Genomic DNA, 20,811 nt, shown 5'->3' on the forward strand with positions numbered 1-20,811 from the left:
AAGGCATTTGATATGAGATGTGAGGAGCACATGGGCATCTTGAGCTGAAAACTGCAGTCCTTCCCACTGTTTTATTCCCTGCCTGCAATACAAACATCCACTGATGCTTTCATTATCAGTGATGAATTTCTTCCCATTCTTAGACTTCTGCCTCAGTGCTTGCCTCACACTGACCCTCCTGTCTTTAGGAGAGCGAACACCTCGATGTCTAAGCTCAGATGTTATTACAGTCATGGGGATTTGTCCCTTGGCTTTTCCAGAGACCATTCTAGTTGGGTTGGCCCTATCCACAGAACATTATAGCACTGTTTTCAAACAGAGTTGGTGAAGGAGTCTCTCACCTCTTATACAGGGGCATCTATAATGTGGGAACTGAGGTTCGCTTCCTGATTTCTGCCAGCCCCTGAACCATGGTGCCCTCTTCTGTTCTGAGGAAGAGAGAAATGAGAGATACATTTGTTTCGCACCTTCTGCTGGAACATTTTAGCTGTATAGGAGGATGTGGAAGTCAAAGGTGGTGCCAGTCTTGATAGCACAGCATCCTTGAGACAGGAAAACCCAAGTTTCAGTCTCCAATCTAAGGGTGTGTTTCATATTAAGTGACCACTAGACAAGATTCAGGACTACTATAAGGCCTAGATTTTGTATTCTGGGCACAAAGTCCCATTAAAAAAAGAAAACCCCCCATGGTGTTCTCTTCAAAGCACAAGCTGTCATCCTCCTGTGATGCCTTGCCTGTGGCAAATTGGGCTTTGTTCAAGAGAACCCATAGTTGCCTTTGCTCTATCACAGTATTCAGTCGTGGGTATCAAATTAATCATGTCTTTCTTCCTTCCAGAATTGAGGTAAAAGGCTCTGGAAACTGTGCCTATCTTGAGTCAAAAGGAGTCTCAGCCTCTGGATGTTATTTAACCAGGAAGTGGGTCTGTAGCTTGACCATTAACTCAGCGCGATGAAGGTGGACAAAGCCACCCCCTGACATTTTCACCTATCTCTGATGTGGTGTCTGCACAGGCTGTGTCAATACTCTGTGACCTGGGAACATGTCTCAGCTCCTACCTAAAGGTGAATGACTTTTCTGGTAGCCAGAATTCTCCAGCCATGGAGGAAGCCTCTGATTTTTAAAGATACCACTTAAAAGGTTTGCTCCGGCACCTTGATAAGTCATTTTCTTGCCCCATTTTTCTAAGTACTGCCCAGCCTGTAGTTTCTTTTTGTTGTGTCATCAACATTTCTTCCATTAACCCTTCTTTTGGAGGAGCAACTGTTCTTTCTTTTCCTTTTTGCTGTGCATCTGGCAGTTTTTGTTCTGCTTTTCCCTCTGTGTGCAGGGATGGGTGGTGAAGTGGGACTTTCTGAAGGTCTGCCAGTGCCTCTCAGAGATAGGGGAATGCAGGAATAAGCACTGTTGTTTTAGGCAGGATCATAGCAGGTTTCCCTCTTCCGGTTTGATGGGATGCATCTTGTGTGACTCTGCATTGTATTCAATGTTTTGTTAATGTTATTTTACATTAGCCTTGTTAAATCCCAGTGATAATGCTGTCAAGCTGATTTATGTAGCTGCACTGGACCTGAAGTTATCCTTCCCACAAGACTTATTTTAGCCCAAAAAACCCCAGAATAGATAAGAATATTTATTTACCTGAGGATTTGTTCTGATGGGGGGTAAAAGAGTTTGAACTGGAAAAGTAATAGTGAACCTGCAGGCATGAATGTTTAAAGTTAGAAATAGTTCTCAGTGCGAATAGGCAAAATCAGGAGAAGAGAAAAAGAGAATTAACAGCAAAGGAGGTTTCTCTGTGGTTTCCTCGTGTCCTGTGACTGTCAGAGTGTGAAGCTTCCTAGCAAGTGGTACATTTCTGGTTGGATAATGAGTGTTTCCAGAGAAGGAAGAATGGGAAGTTCACCTTCCTCATTTTCTGTGACAGTAGGACTTCACTGTAACAGGACCACACAGTATGGATATTGTCACCAACTTGTAACTTTAAGATGTTTATTAATATATAATCACTAATTTTGCTGAACTACACTTTTTTAATGGCTTATATTCTTTATAGGCAGAGTAACAGGACTCTACAGTGTGAAAAGCCTAATAATCTGTGTATTAACATATATGTTGTGTTGGGAGGGTATTATTCTGCGATGTTTTTAAATTAACCTGGCTCTGAGGGATATGGTATGTGCAATAGTCCCAAAAAGATACTCAATAAATATCCTTACAGAGCCTCCGAATTACAATGGTTTGTGTCTTAATATTGTGCCATTAAAAGTATTTTTAATTCTGGCACCATTTGGGGAGGAAAAAGCCCACCAGACAGAAGCAAAGTAAAATATTCAGGTTTTGAATGTGAAAAAATCTTTAATTGTAATGTTGGGGTTGACACAGAACAAGACATTTGACCCAAAAAATAATGCATTTCACTTCCCAACTCTTCATAATGTGTCAAACTTTTAACAGAAGTCTTTAACCTAAATGTACTTGTGTGGAAATGCTGAAATAGGCACAGTGAAACACACACAGGATGGTAAATTTGGAGGGATAACATGGAATTTTCCACAGTTCATTACTGGAAATTTTTCTGAGAATATTTGCATTGGGGACATAGTAGAGGTACATTTCACAGATTGGATAGAAATTGTGATGGATAAGGAGTGTATTCATTTACCATTTTGTGTCTCAACCTTTCTTACTGAGCTGATTTACCTGAATGTTTTCTTTAACTAAAGAAAATAAAGTTGCTCTTACAGAATCATAGAGTGGCCTGGGTTGGAAGGGACCTTAAAGTTATCATCTCATTCCAACCCCCTACCATGGGCCGGGACACCTTCCACTAGCCCAAGTTGCTCCAAGCCCCATCCAACCTGGCCTTGGACACTTCCAGGGATGGGGCAGCCACAGCTTCTCTGGGCAACCTGTGCCAGGGCCTCCCCACCCTCACAGGGAAGAATTTCTTCCCTATATCTAACCTGAATTTCCCCTCTTTCAGTCTGAAGCCAAATAGGTTTTTTTATAATTACATTTACATTTATTATTTTTTACATTTACTTTTTTCTTTTTAAACAGGTTGGTTTGTTTTCCCATCAGTGTCATCTATGGAGAGAGTCCAAAAATAGGAAATTTTGGTTCTGAAAGGGAGTTTGGAGAAACTGTGAGCACAGTAGGTTATAATGAAAGCTCTTCTGTAATCTGACTCTTAAGAGGTGCAGTTACCATTCTCTTCTGTGATGTTAAGAAACAAAGGGTCAAGCTATAAACTCACTTTACTCATAGTAGGGTCTGATGAAGTACTTCAATAGCCATTTTTTTTCTTTTTAAATCAGTGACTGCTTAAAAAGTAGGTAAGAGGTTCAGTAAGGCCCTGCAAGAACGTGTGTAATTACATGAGCAGTAGCAAGAATGCTTAAATAGTAGATGTTTCATGAATGTTTTTTAAACCTGAACACCACTACTAATCTAAGAGGGAACAATCCAATCCTCTTCCCCACACATGTGCTGCACTGAGTTTGGGGGATTTTTGTTGTTCTTGTTTCCTTTTACATAACAGCAGTTTTTCAAATGAGCTGCTGATGCTGCATTTTGGAGGGTAAATCTGTGTCAGGGTTTTTTTTGTTTGAAGGGAATTCACTGAAGGTACAGTTTGCTTTTTTATCTGTAGCCCCAGAGTCCTCTATTCTTTCAAAAGGATTTGTTTCTCTCATTGCTTATAAGGACTTTAATTACAGTCTGTGTGATTTTTGTTAGAGTAACATGTTCAATTCATTAAATTTGTTCTTTTTTTCAAATATATGGATGTAATAAAGGCACTAAGTCAGACTGCTCATAGCATTTTTGTATTCTAGACCTAGAAATATTGTTTATCCATTCAATACCTAAGTAATGTATTTACTGAGTGCATTCACAGGCATTAATTTCACCACCTCATCGTACCTTCAAGGCAGAAACTGTGGTTCCACGTTAAAGAATTTGCAATGTAAAGGGACAAAATATAGGTGGAGAGGCAGGTTATCCTCTTTATTTCTTTGCTTTACAAAGTAGTCTTAAAATCTAAGCCACTTCCCTAGGTAAGAGTTTGCTTTCAGGTTCCAAGGTTCAACATCAGAAGATGGGAGCAATCAGCTTATTAACCACAAGTTTTACAAGTCACTTCATGTTTGGTCTGGTATCTACACACAGAAGCTGGGTAGCAGCTCTTAATAAGATACTGTCCAATAAATGTATTTTTTCCAGCCCTTGATTGGCTTCTGTGAGTCACAATTAGGCTCTAAGGAAAAAAAGCCACCCAAACTTCAGAAAACACTAAAATGCTGAAACACAAATAACAAGTCCTGAGCTCAGCAGCTGCCTGAGGGACCTGTATGACAGCAGTGGGCTCCAGCACACTCTTCAGCCCCTGCAGAAGCCACTTTTCCTGCACATCACACAGCTCACCTGCACAGTGCTCATCCTCATCCTTCCTCTCTGCCCTATCCTAGAGGCAGCTGCTTCCAAAGTCTGTCCATATGAAGGCTCAGCACCCCCAAATCTACAGGTGCCAACTTGCAGTCCTGTGACCTGTCACCGCTGACACCTGTCAACTTCTGACTTCTTAGGGAGCACAAAACAGCAATATTCCACACAAGTCTCATTAAAATTATTTACACTGCAAGTTGGTTTGTCAGTAAATGGGTCTTCTGACAGAAAACTGCCTGTTGTCTGGAAATTTGGCTCAGAGCTCCAGCAAAGTTGCGTTCTTCTTACAGATCCACTTTTTCAATGTCTGACAGTTGTCTGCTTGGATCACATTTTTCCTTCTGTAAACAGCACAGTTCTTGTCGGTCTCAATTCTCTTTAGAGCTCTCCTGCTGAGGGAGCAAAAGGAATGCAATGAGTTGTCAGCTTTAGATTCAGTACTAAATTAAAAATTCTGGTTAAAAATACTGGTGGAGTCCTGAGTGAGGGGGTCAGGTGATGCCCTTCTGGTAACCAGCTTGAAGCACAGCAGCCAGGAACAGGTGGGATAGGCAGCCACAGCAGGGTCTGCTGACTGCTGAGGGATGGATACTTGGGAGCATGAGGGTAAGAAGGAGGAAAGCTCCACATGCAGCCACAATGCTGAAGGACCCTTCGGCTGCACAGATCCCAGCACCCATGCTATGGGACAGGCATCACGTTCAGGAGGCAGGCAGCACGTGGTCTGTAAAGTGAGGCAGTTTGTTGACAGTGATTTCAGTAGAAGTGTGTAATAATGTCTCTCAGCATTAATATATACATGAACTGTGGCTGGGGTCGGTCTTGGAAGCAGAAAACATATGTTTCCAAAAGTGCCTGGCAGGAACCGGCTAACCTGGGGCTGGCTGTGGAATAGACTCTGAATACGTGCCTGAGGCTGCAGGATTAGATCTGTGCTTTGGGAAATTAGCTCAGATCCAGAGTTGTATTTCCAAGCAGAGATACCATACCTTTGCTATTGCCAAAGACACCCCCCACACACAAATCATCACCTGTTTACTTTTACTCCATGATCTCCAACTGAACTCCATTGTTTCTTCTTGTCTTGAGTCTTCAACACAATCCAGATATATTTGGGATCTTTCTCTTTATTGTCTATAAATTCCTGTGGAAAGAGTAGAAGCATGTTAACTCACAGAAGAGCTTTCCTGCTGTGTCCGGGTCACTGCCCTGTCTCAGGCACAGCTTTTAGTCCCTCACATGGAGAGCAAGAGCAGGCATCCAGCCATTGGAAAGCAACCCATTACAACAGCCCATACACTAGTGATCAGCCACAGTTTTAATTCAGGCTGATGAGCTTCCTGACAGCTGCCAAACAGCAGACAAAAATGTAGTGATGCCCTTCACCCTAATGAGACCAGATTGCAAATCTTGGTCTTTAAGGTAAAAGACCTGTTCCTCAGGGAATCATGAGTTTCTCAGAACCATTTGGTAGTACCTTGCTATTCTTTTCCTAAAGGAAAAGGAGAAGGAGGTTTGGCTGTTGAATTTCTATTTAGTGGCTGAATCAGACCTCTCGTCCCAGAGCCAAGCAATAGAAATGTGTGAAAAGTCCTCAGCATTTCCTTCTCCCAGTCAAAACTACTCTGGCTTCCATGCTTGGCATCTCTTGTGCTTCTCCTCTTCAACTCTACTCTGCTGACAATCCCAAAACAGGTTCCTGTTGATGGGGAGACAGATGCTTTGCCCTTGATGGGGTTCTTGCATGTGTACCTGACATCTGATACCTTTTCCCTTGGAGAAATGTTTGGCTAAGGCAGATGCCTGTTGTGTTTTCAGGGCTGCTGCAAGACTCACCATCTCAATTTCATCTTCAATGACAAGAAGCTGGGATTTCCTGGCCAGACACTTTTTCTGGCTGTCATCCCAGCTTCTAGCCTCCTCAGAGAAGTAGTAACATCTGCCCCTGTGCAGCTGCCACCCGGGAGGACAGAGCTCACATGTAGTTCCTGTGGGTGGAGAGAGGGGACCATTAGCTCCCACTGTGACTCATTCCAGTTGCCTTGTGGCATTTTATGCTCATGTGCCAAAAAAGTGGCCAGTCCACACTCCCAAATGTGTATTTCCTGTGTGTGGAGAGAGGTTTGAAGGCTACAGTGACCACTTGTCCCCTCAACTTCCCACTCCCTTGCTGTGGCACCGTGCACATCTGCACTTCCACTGGCACATACCTGGACTCTCTCCACCTCCCAGTGCACCTGCCCAGTAGAGAGCACTGGGAGGACCTGGAAGGCTGCAAAGACACTTTTTGTCCTCCCACATTCAGCCCTTGTGAGGAGACCCTGTGGGATGTGACAGGATGTGGGGGGGGTGAATTTGACACATGATGTGACCAGGCACATAAGATGACGTCCAAACTGCTGTCCATGAGGCTGGAGAAGGAACTGTGTTAAGTGGAATTGTTGCTGTTCCCAGGTCAACTTCCCATTTCATGCAGAACATCTAGAAGGAACATTCCCCATGTCTTCTGTCTTGGCTTCCTCTAATGTTTCAAAAGAAGAGCAAAGGATCAGCCCTCAGAAAAAAACATTGGTATTTGCCAAGAAAAAAAAGATCAGGAAGGTCTTCCCCTGCCTGATCCTTGCAAATGGATCGAAAAGCTGAATTCCTCCCTCTGTTTGTGAACAATTGGTGTCTGGAAAGTGTTCTCCAGGCCAAGGGGAGGATCTACAATATATGGTATTTCTGACAGCAGCTCTTGGCAGAAAGACTTGTAAAGAAAGTACCAGAAACTTTATACCAAAAGAGGAGCAAAACTATTGTCATTAAAATGTTAGTTTAGATTCTGTCTCTGCAGGAACATGAAGCTCCCTGGGTTCCCATAAACTGTAGCATATCAGAGAAATGGGAACAGAGACAACAGAAATGTGCACACAGCATGTCCTGTAGGCTCACCCTGTCCATCTTCACACAGTTCCTCCATGAGCCATTTCAGGAGCACTGCAGGGAAGGTCTTCTCTGAAGAAATGTGATTGCCGCTGCTATTCAGACTATATTGGGACAAACCTTCTGATTTTCCTGCTCTGCCCTTCAAAACTTGAAGAGAGAGAGAGATTATGGTTAACAACCAGGATAAGGAAATGTGGTCTATGTATCCAGTGCTGTACTGAGTGTGAGGATGTGTTTGTGTATGAACATTGGCTCATACAGACAGTCAGTTGTGAGCAGACTCAGTGAGAAAAAGATGTTCACGTGATGGCCTGGGTTGGATGAGACCTGAAAGATCATCCAGTTCCAAACCCCTGCCATGGGTAGGGACACCTTCCACTAGCCCAGGTTGCTCCAAGCCCCATCCAACCTGGCCTTGGACACTTCCAGGGATGGGGCAGCCACAGCTTCTCTGGGCAATCTGTGCCAGGGCCTCCCCACCCTCCCAGGGAAGAATTTCTCCCTAATATCCAATCTAAAGCTACTCTCTTTCAGTTTGAAGCCATTTTGCATGTCCTGTCAGTGCAGGCCCTTGTAAACAGACTCTCATTTCCCATATTTGTGTACAACTGAACACCCTTAATGCAATACTGAGGGAATTTTTCTTCCAGCTTGTGAGGTTTAACCATGCCTGTGAGGAAGAGATGAAGCAGCTGGCAGGATCTACTCACATTGCTTGGCTTGTATGGCTATGATTCCGAGCAGAATGAGCACAAGGATTCCCAGGACCAGCACCACATAGAACCAGGCTGAGCACCTGTGTCGACAGCCTCAAGGGAGGCAGGAGGAAGGGCAGATTAGGGTCTTGGCATTATTAAAATGAACACTTGCGTAGGCAAGTTTCTTCTGTGGAAACAGCAGAGAAATCATCTGCCTAAAATCAGCCTGGTGTTTGAGGGATACAGGAATATTTTACTTATTAAAAATTTGTGTCCATTTTGCATTCATGAAAGCGAAATCTAAATATTTTGTCAGACCGAGCAAGTGGTTTTCAATCATTCCATTAAGAATTCTCTCTTTCTCCTTTGAGTTACTTTTCTCAAGCATTGCCTCCTCCCACCTACACACCCACACCCTGCAAGACCCTGCAGAGCAGTTAAGGGACAGTGTCAGGGGTGGTCTGTGGCATCAAGGATGGTCTGTGGTGTCAGGGATGGTCTGTGGTGCCAGGGGTGGTCTGTGGTGCCAGGGTGGTCTGTGGTGTCAGGGATGGTCTGTGGTGTAAGGGATGGTCTGTGGTATGTTCCTCCTCTTTGATCTCAAGTGTTAATGTGCCTGTCCTGTGGCTCAAAGCCAACTTCCCTGAGTGCATAGAAAAGGCAAAAACCCCATTCTGACACCATGGCACGGGGAAGTACCTCTAAGCATCTCTCCAGCTGTTTGGCATTCATCATCTCATGAGAGTGAAATCCTCAGGAAGAGGCAGAATCCGAGGAAATTTGGGGTCGAGGTGTCAGTTCCACCAGACACAGAGTTGCATTGTCATAACCTCTGTTTTCCTGACCTTGCTTGTGTGAGATGAGCAACTGCCCATTTTCTGGCTGCCTCGGATATAAGTTGTAATGTTCCTCTTTCCAAGGGCCTGACCTTGCCTGGCAGGCAAATCCTTCAGTACAGGAAGGGTGGTAATCATCAGTGCACTACCAGCACACAGAGAGCTGGGAATTACCCTGCTTCCAAAGCCAAGTGTGTCCCTGTGACTCTTCCTGCAGAGACATTTACAAGAGGATTCCTAAAAAAAACATGGAATTTTACTTTCCTTTGCTAAATTTTCAATGTAGGGCACAAAGGCATTTTTAAGAATTAGTTTTGAAATGCCTTTCAACGTTGTTTTTACAAGGAAAGTGTGTTGCCTGAGAAGCCAGAAGAAAATATCCACTGGATGAAATGATAATTCAGTTTTTTAAGGAGAGTGAACATGAAGACTCTTGATACCAGGTTTTACCGTTGGGCAATAGGAAAGACTAAATCTATAATAGGAAAGACTAAACCTATAATTAGTAACCAAACAAAATAGCTAAAATACACTACCGGAAGAGGAAGTCTCTGGTCTGCTGTTGCCTTTGGGTTTCGGCTTCACGCGCAGCTCAGCGTACATGATCATGTTTCCTGTGAGGAGCAGAGAAATGCTGACATTTGTGGTTGTGCAGATCATTAAGTGGAGAAACAACAAAGAATTATGTAGAAGACTGAGTCTATATGAAAAGGGGAGTGTGTTTCCACAGCTGCTTGTTCAGCTTTTTTTTTTTTCTAGGAAACAACAGGCAAGGTGATGATTTATCGTTTCTTGCTGCTGTCAGGAAGTAAAATCCTCCTCCGTAATCTTTGAACTACTCAGGTCCTGTGTGGCTGGATCAGGAGGCAGACTAACAGACTGGATGGATAAGATCTGGATCCTATCCATAGCGAACATCCCATCTGTTGCTAAGCCATCTCAGAAGGTGACATAGGGGCTTGAGGGGCATCAGAGCCATGACTGCTTTGTGGAGCAAAGAGGTGCCAAAGGGAAAACTGCCACTCAGAGAAATGCTCCTGCAGCAAGGTAATTCTTGGGGCATTCCTCACTTGTGAATGTTTATGCCAGGATATTACATGGTGCATGGAAAAGGAGAGGAACGGACCTGATGGTTGGAGACGTGCTTTTCCAGATGCACATTGGCAAAACAAAACCAAAGAAGGCATAAATGTAGCATGGTGTGGGTTAGATTCACATGGATTCTTTCTGAGTGTATATTCAATTTTGTTTAGCTGGGTATTTTGCAGTTAGTTTTCTTCTTTCCATAAATGGAGAGATTTTATCAATCTGAATCAATAATAAGCTTCTGTGCTACTGCCTTTGTTTGTGATCACTGAGGCTTTTAAAAAGTGCCTCATGTTGTAAAATCTCACAAATAAGGGAAAAACTTAGCAGAGGAAGAAAGTCTCCTTAGGTTAAAATGAGGTATCATCTGATATGAGAATTGCTGAAGTGTAAAGAGGTTTTACAACAAGAAAACCACTGAGGACCTGATTGGCAAATAAGGTTTATTCATACAGGTGAGATATTCTATGCTTTAGGGAACCTGACCTAATACACTTGGCTGTTTCCTTTATTTAAGTTTATTAGTTCAACAAACTAACAGAAAATTTGTAAACTATATTTACTGTTCTCAAAAACAAATGCTCATGAAAGTTTTTCTTCTTAGAATGTAAATAATTTTCAGAAAACAGTCAGGGCTTTTAAACTTTTAAATGCACTGTAAATGGAGACACTTCTAAACTAGTAGCAATCTGCTACTATTCTTAATATTTCATCTCTCAAATAAAGATCTATTCCTTTGAAGAATATCTCTAAGTCTGTAAAAGAAAAATTGTCCATGCAAGCTGAATATTTAAAAAAATTATTACTTCTATAACAGTGTGTTTTGGCACATTTGCATGTGATGTCCTTAGACATCAACAAGCAGATTTAAGATATCACATAACCTTAATTTTGCCAGATGCTTCCACACCCTTCACCTAATTCAGCAACAAGGAGCCCTGGTAGTGGGAGGAGATCTCTGTCACTTACTAAAACTGAAATTTCACTTCATTTCTCTGTGCCAATTGTCAGGTGCAGAAAAACATCTCCAATTATTGGAAGTTTCTACTTAGTGGAAGTGCAGGAAGGGATTGCTCCTGGCAGGTTGTCCATTATGGAACATTATGGGCCACCCCATTCAGGGGGAACTGGGAGAGAGAGAGTCCAGCAGAAGGTCAGCCTGGTCAAGAGGAGGTTAAGGAGGGGAACAAGAAGCTAAAGGGGACAACTAATAGCAGGCTACAACTACTTCTAGACTAGTTTGATGACAGAGTTGAACTCTTCTTGGCTTGGCTTTCTGCCAAAGAAAGTTCCAGTCTATCAAGTTTATCCCAATAGTTTCCCATGAGTGAGCTTTCCTTATCATTAAACTGCAAACTTACACATTCTCAGCAACTGTGCCACCAGTGTTTTTTTATATCTTTTCGTTTGTCCTCAAAAAATACATTGAATAGACTTTGAGATAAGAACAGAATTTGGGAGAACTCCAAGAAACTGCATAATTTCACAAAATGAAATCCCTTTCTCATAGATCGGGAAAAGCTAAAGACCTGTAAAAGGACTTTCACTCTCAAATCCAGATTTTACATATTTAAAACACCTACTCAGCTGCTGGAGAACACTGGCAGAAGTTCAGCTCCCTGCACGTTTACCTTTCCTCTGCACCAGAGCTTGGCAGCAGCTCCACCCTAGCAGAACAAAGCTGTGCCCCCCACCTGTGTTTTTTAGTATCTACTCCAGTAAATTGACTGTAAAAGTTGCACAAAATGCAGCCAGGAGGAGGTGGGCATTTTCCACTTTCCTAGATATCTGAAGTCCTGCCTAAATTCTGGGAATCTGCCACTCAGAAGGTTCATCTGCCAAATTTTCTATGGTGATTAAATTAAACCTTCTTCATGGTGAGAGTTTGAACCAGGAAGTGCTTTCCCTTAAGCTGCTTCTTTTTCTGCAAGGTAGTCAGTCTGCCCGAGAGAAAGACTGGGATAAAATCTGGGAAAGGGATGGATGTGGCTATTAGCCATCCTCAGGGAACATTTCAACATGTCCCAGAGCTGGGATATTGCCAAGGCAGAAACTGTGATATTTGCCACAAGGAGCCCCATCACCTTGGAACCGAGATCCTCACTTGGAGAACCAGCTTCAAATTCCTGCTCCAAACTATTTTAATAGCAACAAACCCCATGTTAGTACACATTAATCACGAGGACAGAGAAATAATTGTCATCAAGGAAGTATTTCTAGTGTGTTCTATATTGGTATGAGCTCCAATACTGCTTAATACGATTTGATGCTTTTTCTGTTTGTGTCAAAGTGAGCAGAAATATAATTGCTAATGAAATCTGTAAGTAACAAAAAATTTAACAAAGCAATAAATAAAGGCAGCCCTGTAAGTTCAAACCTGGTCAAACAAAATGTATTTGAGTATAATCAGATGTAAGAGTGAGGGAAGGTGATACTGGCAGTTATAAACAGTGAAGAAAAGATTATTTCAGGGATTTTTGTCTCTATATAACTTTAAGACAGCATAACCAAGACTTGTAGTAGTACTGGGTGGATCTCTGGTGCCCATGTTTTTAAAGGAGATGGAAACACTGGAGTATGAACAGAAAAGCATCCACAACAATAATTAGCATTTTTTAGAAGTTAAATATTTAAAACCAAAAGGACATTGAGAAATTAATTCATTATTCTGGTCAGTAACTTCATGTGAGAAAATACCGAGAGTTAAAACCTGTTTGACAAGAATCATCTAGATGTTAATGAAAAATTTCAATGGAAATCAAAGCCTGCCCTGCTCAAATTCAATCCCTTCCTTTAGACAGCATGATTAAGGGATGGTTTTGGATGTCTTCGAATCAAGATTTGATGTCTGTCTCCCTTTACAAACAAATTATATCATTTTAGATACTGGGCAAAATTCTAGGCAAACCCTCTGTGCTTTGTATTGCACAGGTTACAGCAGTACAAACGATATCCATGGATGCATGAACATACAGTCTAAGGTAGTAGTTCCTGTTTTATATATAATACAGTGAACTCATTTTTATTTTTTGGAGATAGGTCTTGTAAAAATATATAAAAAAATAACATTTTCTGTCATTTAAGTGCGTGTTTTCAGAGCACCATCATCACCATTCATCTACGTTGTAACTAGAACATCTTATAAAAATGCTTATTACATAATGTTGTTTCCTTAAGTGATTAAATACATTAAGTACTAATGAGCCTTGAAAGCATGAAAATATGCTCTTAGTCTGACACCACAAACATTTTCTATTTTCTCATAGTGAGAAGTTGTCATTCATATTTGCTGTGATCCAGAATTTTGTCTAAATGCTTTCATGAATGAATTTCATTTTTTTTCCAAGTAGTAGAAATGTTACTTCTTAAAAAAAAAATAAAATGTTTAAATCATCTCCTTACCCTGCATATTGACTTAATGTGTTACAAATATATGAAGGGATCACAGATTGATAATTTAGTTCTGGTAGAATCACTACTGGAAAATTAAAGAGAAAGAACAGGAAGGTTTTAGGATTTATTCAGTACTTCCTTCAGTGGCAGTGACTGCACTTTCAACTGCTACTAGTTTTCTGATTTACTAATTAATTTAATACACCTTTTCCACAAATACGCCTTAAAATACATTGATCTGATTTTTGGACTAGGTAGTAATTTGGTGGAGCGTTGTCTTGATCATGTTCATTTAAAAAGAAATATTATGCCCATTATTCAAAAATGAACACTTTTTCTTCCTCATTCTGCTTCTTAAAACGACGGACCAAATCTGAGCCATTGCTTCTTAGTGGTTCTGACTTAGTAGCTTTACTGACTTATACCTCATGAGGATTTCTTCCACTATTTTCAACTTTTCCCACTTCCCATGCCTTCTGCATGCAGCATGTTATAACCTTCTTCTAGTTTTATCCAGTGACAGTATTAAATATGAAAGAGAGAGAGACAGAGAGAGAACATGAGAGCAAACAGTGTCCACCCAGGAGAGGTGTTTTACCTGGAACTGGTGTCTGAGAAGGAACGTGTGGTTTTTCCCTAGGCAGCATTGCCACATCCGCATATGTGACATCCCCTGCCATTGATGAGCAAGTCCCTCTGAGCTATGGAAAGAGCAGGTTTAATACAGTGGGTTGCATCCTGTATCAGCTTTACCTGCCTCCAGAAGTCACATAGACCGTGCTATGGCTCTGAGAATGGCTGAGAAACATCAAAAAGGAAGGAAGTTACTCCTTTCAATACAGCTTCAAAGCCTATTTGCAGACATTCTGTCTCTTCTTGTGTGATCTCTTGCCCTTCAGAATACAGGAGAAAATGAAGACTAAAAAACATTCTTTGTAATAATATATATTAAAAAAAAAATCTTGTTGGTCAAAGCAGTGTGAAGTTTCTAAGGAATATAATCAAAAATGGGCTTTCACAAGTGCTGGTTCTCATGAGAAGCGCTAACGCAATACAATCAATGTTGTGCTGTATTATCCTCATGTCCATGATCTTATACAGCCTATTCACCTAAAAGAAAGATAAATAAGATATATATCAGTATAAGATGTTTTGGGGTTGATGTAACTGCAACCACATAGCTATAAAAATGTAACTCAAATTCTAACCTGCTCCACACACAGAGCACTTTAATGGTTTAACGACGGGATTTAGATGGTATTGATGAGGTGTTAAAATTAACTCAAAATAAAATAACTGGTTACAGTGTTAAGTGCAGTAACAAAGAGGAAAAAAAAAGAACCTTTGATAGTCATGGAACAGATTACTCAGAAGTGCTGCTCAAGTACAGTTTATATGCAAGGTATCTAAATCATTATTTATCACCACTGATAAACCGATACTGTGAACTAGATACCGACAAGGACACCTACCTAGCAGGCATATCACTAATCCTAATGTGAAACAAAACGTGTCCTCTGATTCAAACAGTTTCCGTTGCTTTCCCTGAACTTCTCATCATCCTTTACAGCAGGATATTTAGGCCTGAAATGGAAAAAAAATCCAAAAAAACCAAACAAACAAACAAAAAAAAAAGGCAAAAAATAACTCCTAACCAAAACCCACTTTCCTTATTTGGACTTTTTTAAACTTGGGTCCATAAAGGAGAGCTAGAAGGCTTGCTTGAACACTTGGGCTCTCTTTCCATCACTTCACATACACTTAAGCAGTCTTTTCTCACATAAGCCCCTCCTAAATTAGTCAAAACCATTAAGATGTAACAATGTATAGTCAGGGTACACACAGGTCTTCATGAATGAGTGGAAAAAAACAGCATTTCTATTTTAAGGGAACATGTCTTCCCGTCTCCTCTGAAAAACACATTTTCAGACAGAAGAGCAAACTCATGAAGCGTGCAATGCAGACCAGGCAGCTGCATCCTCTCTGACTGAGCAGATTCTCACTTGCCTGAAGAAAATTAGAAATGCACAGAGTTAGTTTCCAGAGCAAACTTCCAAATAACCATAAGCAGTTCTCATTTGGGATTTGAAGACTACATGCTGTGCTTACTGCTAGGGCAGATAATGAAAAGGAGGGTGAATTTTAATATTTAGAAGGAATAGATGAGCCTTTGCAAGACATTTTTCTTAAATTCTTTCTTTCCTATTGGAAAGCTATCTTTTTTTTTCTCTCACTGCCACAGTATTTTCATTTGCTAACTATCTTCTTTAGTGTTAATAGTTTTAGCTCTGTTAGTACTTTAATTATTTTCTATTGTTTTCATTTTGAATTTTAGCTTTATTTATGAATACTCAGATGTGAGTCACCAAGCCAGTAGCACTTCCAGAAGAAAAAAAACCAGGTTATTGTAGGAAAAGGCCATTTAGATCCAAGAGGTCTTTGTTAGCAAAATGGCCCAGTGCTCATAAAGGTGATGGAAATGTCTAGTCCAACCCCTGCTCAAAGCAGGACTGATCCCACAGTTAAATCCAGTCACTCAGGGCTTTATCCAGGCAGGTTTTAGAAATCTCCATGGGTAGAGATCCCATGGGCACCTGTTGCACCATTGTCATGAAGGAAGAATTCTTCTGCTTTGTTCAGACAGTGTCACAGATGCACTTTTATCATATATCCAGAACCTGAGCAGACTTTTCCCCTGTGACCATGCACTGCTGTCTGCTGGTAGATTTTGCAGAATAAATGCTTCAGAAGCAGGGACTGGCTCAGCCCAGTCATACCCCCATTGGGATCTTTTCACACTCAGGTATCATAGTCATTTTGGTTTGTTACTCCTGGGGGAAAAAAGTGGCCCAGATATAAAAATCATGGAGTCATTTAGGTTGGAAAAGAACTCCAAGATCATCAAGTCCAGCTTTTACTCATCACCACCTTGTCACCCAGAGGACTGAGTGCCACATCCAGTCATTCCTTGAACACCTCCAGGGATGGTGCCTCCACTGTCTTTCTGGGAAGCCTGTTCCAATGCTTAACCTCCCATGAAGCACCTTGAGGCCATTTCCTCTTGTCCTGTCACTTGTTCCCTGGGGAGTTGGAGACAGTGAGGTGGTTTCTGCTGAGTCTCCTTTTCTTCCAGGGTAAACACCCCCGGCTCCCTCAGCCACTTATTCACAAACTGTAATCTGGGTTGAGCTTAATTTATTGCATGATCCACCCTTGTGTCTTTTAGGTTCTCCAGGTAGAGTCTCGCTTCACTCTGTTCTCTCCTCCCAACCACCTGATGAATATGCAGAGCTTATAGCACACTAATGTTGGTGAGGCCTCTAAAACATCAGGGCTTGCTGTGTATCAGCCAGCCACATGTCTGGGAAGCAGGGAATGATTTTTTAGCCTTGAGTTTTCAGACCGGAGATATCTGCAAGGAACAATAGTGGGATCATTGTGTAGGATTCCTCTGCCACTGCTCACTGAGAGCTCATCAGCCTGGAGCTTCAGGGGCTCTGTTGAGGCAAAAGAGGTGCCAGCTCATGTCATTCTCCACCTTGACACATGCTCCTGCGTGAACACTGACTCTCCACTTGTAACTGTCATGCCTGAGTAATGTCACTTGGTGATGTTCTGGTGTCAGTGGTTGCCAGTTCCAGTTTATGCACAGGGTAACTGTGATAACAGCTGCAGATGACACCTCTTCTGTGGGTGTGACAGCATGTCCTTCACTGCGTGCAAAGGCACAAGCAGACAGAGAACAGCAACGTGGGCTGCAGCGCAAAATTCAGTACAGCAGAACTCAGCACCTGCTGCCACAGAACAGGCAGCTCAGCCCAGGACTCCAGCTGCCTTGTGGTGCACATTCTGAAGAACCTGAACTGCTGATCTGACAACAAAATGGACCTTTGTACTTCCCAAAAGCTAAGCTGCAACACAGAGACTTCCAGGCTAAACTGAGTGAGTCCCATGAGTAAATCTGCAGTTTGGGTTTCAATTCTAACCCTCTACTGTGTCACAGCAGAGCCTGTACATACAATGAGATGCAAGAGCAGCACCCAGAAAGCATGATCAGAGTTAGGGCTGAAACCATAGACACTATTGCCATAAATGAAAGTCTGTGCATTGTTATCCCACACTGCAGAAAAATAAAAAAGGCATTTAAATAGAGAAAATCCACGAATTCACCAAGATAAAGGAAAAAAGAGAGAGCTTAGTGAAGCAGCAGTGCCTGCAGAGTGCAAACTGAACAGCAGCAGCTATTCAGTTGCAGCTTCACGTTCATGGATTAGGTGGGAAGCAGACAGGGTTGGAAGCCTGTGAAGATGGGTTTCTTCCCAGTGCAGGGTTTGGGATTTTTTTTGAGCATGTCAACTCTTTTTGGAACTTCAGAGTGATTCTCAAAGATGCTGCTATGCAAATTATTCACTCTGAGTGCCATGTGTTCCCCTAGATGCATTTTTCACTGCTAACCAGTGGTGGGGTGAATATGTGGACAGGATGATATGTGCAGTCTCCTGAGCAGTTTGGTGATGCTATGTCAGGAAAGAGCTGGTGAACACCCCTTCCAGTGCCACACTGCCGCATTGCCTTCTCTCCTCTTCTGCACTCTCATATGCTGAGTTAATTTTCCTTCAAAGGATTGAAGTAGTGCTGGGACCAACTCCATAGGTAGCATGTTCTTGGCAATATTATAAGTTATATTTTGGTCTTCTACAAGCCTGTGTCTGTGACCTGGAGAATGGCGGGGGGAAAATGGTGTATCCTTCTGCAGACAATAGAATGGTCTGGGTTGGAAGGGACCTTAAAGGACACCTAGTTCCAAACCCCTGCCATGGGCAGGGACACCTCCCACTATCCCAGGTTGCTCAGAGCCCCATCCAGCCTGGCCTTGAACACTTCCAGGGAGTTCACAACTTCTCTAGGTAACCTGTGCCAGGGCCTCACCACCCTCACAGGGGAGAATTTCTTCCAAATATCCAATCTAAACCTGCTCTCTGTCAGTTTGAAGCCATTGCCCCTTGTCCTGTCACTACACAATCTTGTTAATAGTCTCTCCTCATCTTCCTTGTAGCCCCTTTAGGTACTGGAGGGCTGCTATAAGGTCTCCTCAAAAGTTTCTCTTCTCCATACATCTACACAACAGCATCTATTGCTTTGGACAACAGAGGGTGTCTCTGCAAGCTGAGACGCAGCAGAGGTGCTGTAGGTCACCTAGGTGTGATTTCTGCAAACAAACCAAAGCAAAACAAACCAACCTAATAAATACCAAAACCAAACAAAAAACCCACAGACACTCAATTTTCACACACACACACAAAACTAACAGAAAAAAAACCAAACCAAACACCAAACAAAAACCTCTGTGTAAATTAAGATGGCTAATGAGCTGAGACCACTGTCAAACTTACTGTCAGCTACTGCCTCGCGTTTATATGCCTCTGTCTCCCAGTCTCCTTTTTATACTGGGACTCTCAGCACTAGTATTCCAAGCCTGGTGTTACTATTAGTAGTGCATTTTACCCAATTCCCATCTTATTTCTCACTGGCAACTTTAGTAGCGCCAACAAAAATTTTGGCAGATTTGTGGTTTTTTATGATAATTCAAATATTTGTTATTACAGAACAAGCCCTAAAGCAAACCATAAATGCTTAAGTGCTCACCTGCACTGGAGTTTCTCTTGCTTGCTTTGAAACTAAGTTCTGTGTAACCCTCTTCATTCTCCATCTCAGTATTACAGTCTTTTCTTTCACTTGCACTAAATCCCCTTTACATTCTCAAAATTTTTTTTGCAAGTTTGGAATAGAAGTGAAAGTGTTTGCAGGAAGCCCACCCAAGGAAAAGAAAAAGAGTCTTTTAGGGTAACAAGAGTAACACACCTCTCATCCACCTCCAAATTAACCAAACAATTAATGCATACATGTAGCACACGCCCAATAATGATACAGCCAACTAACATGCACACTAAATCCTACACAGCAGTGAAACATTGATCTTTGAGCAGTCCTTCTTGTTACAGTATTTTCAAGGATCTAGGGTGTTGACATCATTCTATAGCAAGGATTGCATTGTTTTTATTCCTGCAGCAGCACTGTCCTGGAACAGTGAGTACCCTACAAATATATGACAAGATGGTGATTTTACAACGTTGAAGTTTATTAGTGCATTCTACAAAAAAGATATGCCAAAGAGATGGATCCAGAAGGAAAATGGAGGAGCATGGAGCACATAAGGCGGCTAAATCAAAACCTCCTGAGTTATTGCTGAGGTTTTAGTGCCACACAAGCAGAGAGCAGCTTTGGAGAAGTACCAGAGGAAATTCAAGGATTAAGTTATTTACAGGCAGCATGTTCCAGCTGTGGCAGAGACTGGAAAAAAAGAACACAGAGCTGTTTATTACACAAGTTTGTAAATTAAGTTAAGCTCAAGGCTGTTTGCAGGTTGGCAGCAGAAACTGACACCAACATTGAGGGCAGAAGGTAAGAGACAATCATGAGCCTTGAAAATGTACATCACTGTATAAACAGAAGGATGAAGAAATTTGGTCCCAAAGGCCAACATAGTGGAGCAATCCAGGAAAATGTAGGCATGTTTACATTTAAACATAATGTTTCCATGGAATTTTCTGAGCATGTGTATTTTCTGAGTACCTACAGTTGGTGCGCATAGTGTTTTTAAAGATCACAAACCTAGTTCCTCTTGTTTTTGCACATTCAGAGAACTAGCTTTGTCTTTCATCCTGCTTCTTGTTACTCAAACAGACTTCATGCTTCAGATTATTTTATTTCACCAGAAAGAAAACTTCAAAGTCACTTACATGCAAATATAAAATGCTATAGCACTTCCTTTTCTTTTGTGAAGGCCAGTATATGTTTTAACTGAAAAAAAAGGGCCATTCTGGGAAATGTAAACGAGCATCCTTTCTTGGCAACATGGCGTTGTCAATTCAAGACAAAAACCTGTGGGTTTTTTTCTTTATTTTGGAAGGATATTCATATTCCTTTTACTGAGATGATAGATCCAGAGGATGATGGCAGAGCTAAACAACCAGGCACAACAGGCTGTGACCAGCAAGAAGACAGCCTACAAAAAGGCAGGTGTTGAAATTAAGCAAAAGGAGAGGACTATAATGTCTCTTACATTGAATGTGAAAACATAATAATAAAAAAAAAAGAGACTGAGTAGCAGCTTGCAAGAAACATTTAAAAAAAACACCTCCCCTTCTTTAGGAGTAGGGAACCTGCCAGAAGGTCTGTAAGGTGGTAGATAATCAGTTTATGAACAAGGCCACATGGTAGTAGGGGGGAAAAAACAGTGGGTTTTTTTAAATGTTTGCTGTGGAGGAACCTGGGGAGGTTCCCATACTGGAATCTTCCTGGGCGGAATATGAGAGTCTGTGTCTCAATGAATGTCAGTGAAAGAGGTTATGAAACAATC

General features: G+C 41.7%; 2 protein-coding genes across 5 annotated transcripts in view; one reads left to right on the forward strand and one right to left on the reverse strand.

Annotated features, from left to right (window-relative positions):
* Window positions 1-20,490, forward strand: part of LOC113996662 (C-type lectin domain family 2 member L-like) — a 29,563-nt gene extending 9,073 nt beyond the window's left edge. The window contains exons 6-7 of one of the 4 annotated variants that reach the window (XR_005563034.1): window positions 839-1,065; window positions 19,461-20,490. Coding sequence is in view for 1 of the 4 variants with exons in the window: in XM_027737863.2 (XP_027593664.1) it covers window positions 839-956 (118 nt within the window). In the remaining 3 variants the exon portion in view is untranslated. Of the gene's footprint in view, window positions 1-838; window positions 2,751-3,064; window positions 3,815-9,671; window positions 10,745-19,460 lie in introns of those variants that run through there. The other 3 variants (XR_005563033.1, XR_003543842.2, XM_027737863.2) reach the window with 3 other exon arrangements.
* On the reverse strand, window positions 4,008-14,086 carry LOC113996663 (killer cell lectin-like receptor subfamily F member 1). Its single transcript, XM_027737864.2, has 7 exons — window positions 13,990-14,086; window positions 9,449-9,526; window positions 8,089-8,187; window positions 7,385-7,525; window positions 6,287-6,438; window positions 5,482-5,594; window positions 4,008-4,842 (listed from the first exon to the last, which is right to left on the reverse strand). The coding sequence occupies exons 1-7, from the start codon at window positions 14,069-14,071 to the stop codon at window positions 4,707-4,709; spliced, it is 801 nt and encodes a 266-aa protein (XP_027593665.2). The 5' UTR covers window positions 14,072-14,086; the 3' UTR covers window positions 4,008-4,706.
* Window positions 20,491-20,811: the final 321 nt, after the last annotated feature.

This window comes from Pipra filicauda, unplaced genomic scaffold (assembly GCF_003945595.2).
Source record: "Pipra filicauda isolate LSUMZ 115617 unplaced genomic scaffold, ASM394559v2 scaffold181_size1560634_pilon, whole genome shotgun sequence".
NCBI lineage: Eukaryota > Metazoa > Chordata > Aves > Passeriformes > Pipridae > Pipra > Pipra filicauda.

Bases quoted from the DNA above. Each gene is read 5' to 3' on its own strand.
- LOC113996663 (XM_027737864.2), bottom strand. From the start codon at position 14,071: ATGGCAGGGGATGTCACATATGCGGATGTGGCAATGCTGCCTAGGGAA. The intron at 8,188-9,448 runs GTAGTGTATTTT...GCCTCCCTTGAG, and splicing joins ACCAGAGACTTCCTCTTCCG to GCTGTCGACACAGGTGCTCA. The intron at 7,526-8,088 runs GTGAGTAGATCC...TCTCTCTTCAAG, and splicing joins AGCCATACAAGCCAAGCAAT to TTTTGAAGGGCAGAGCAGGA.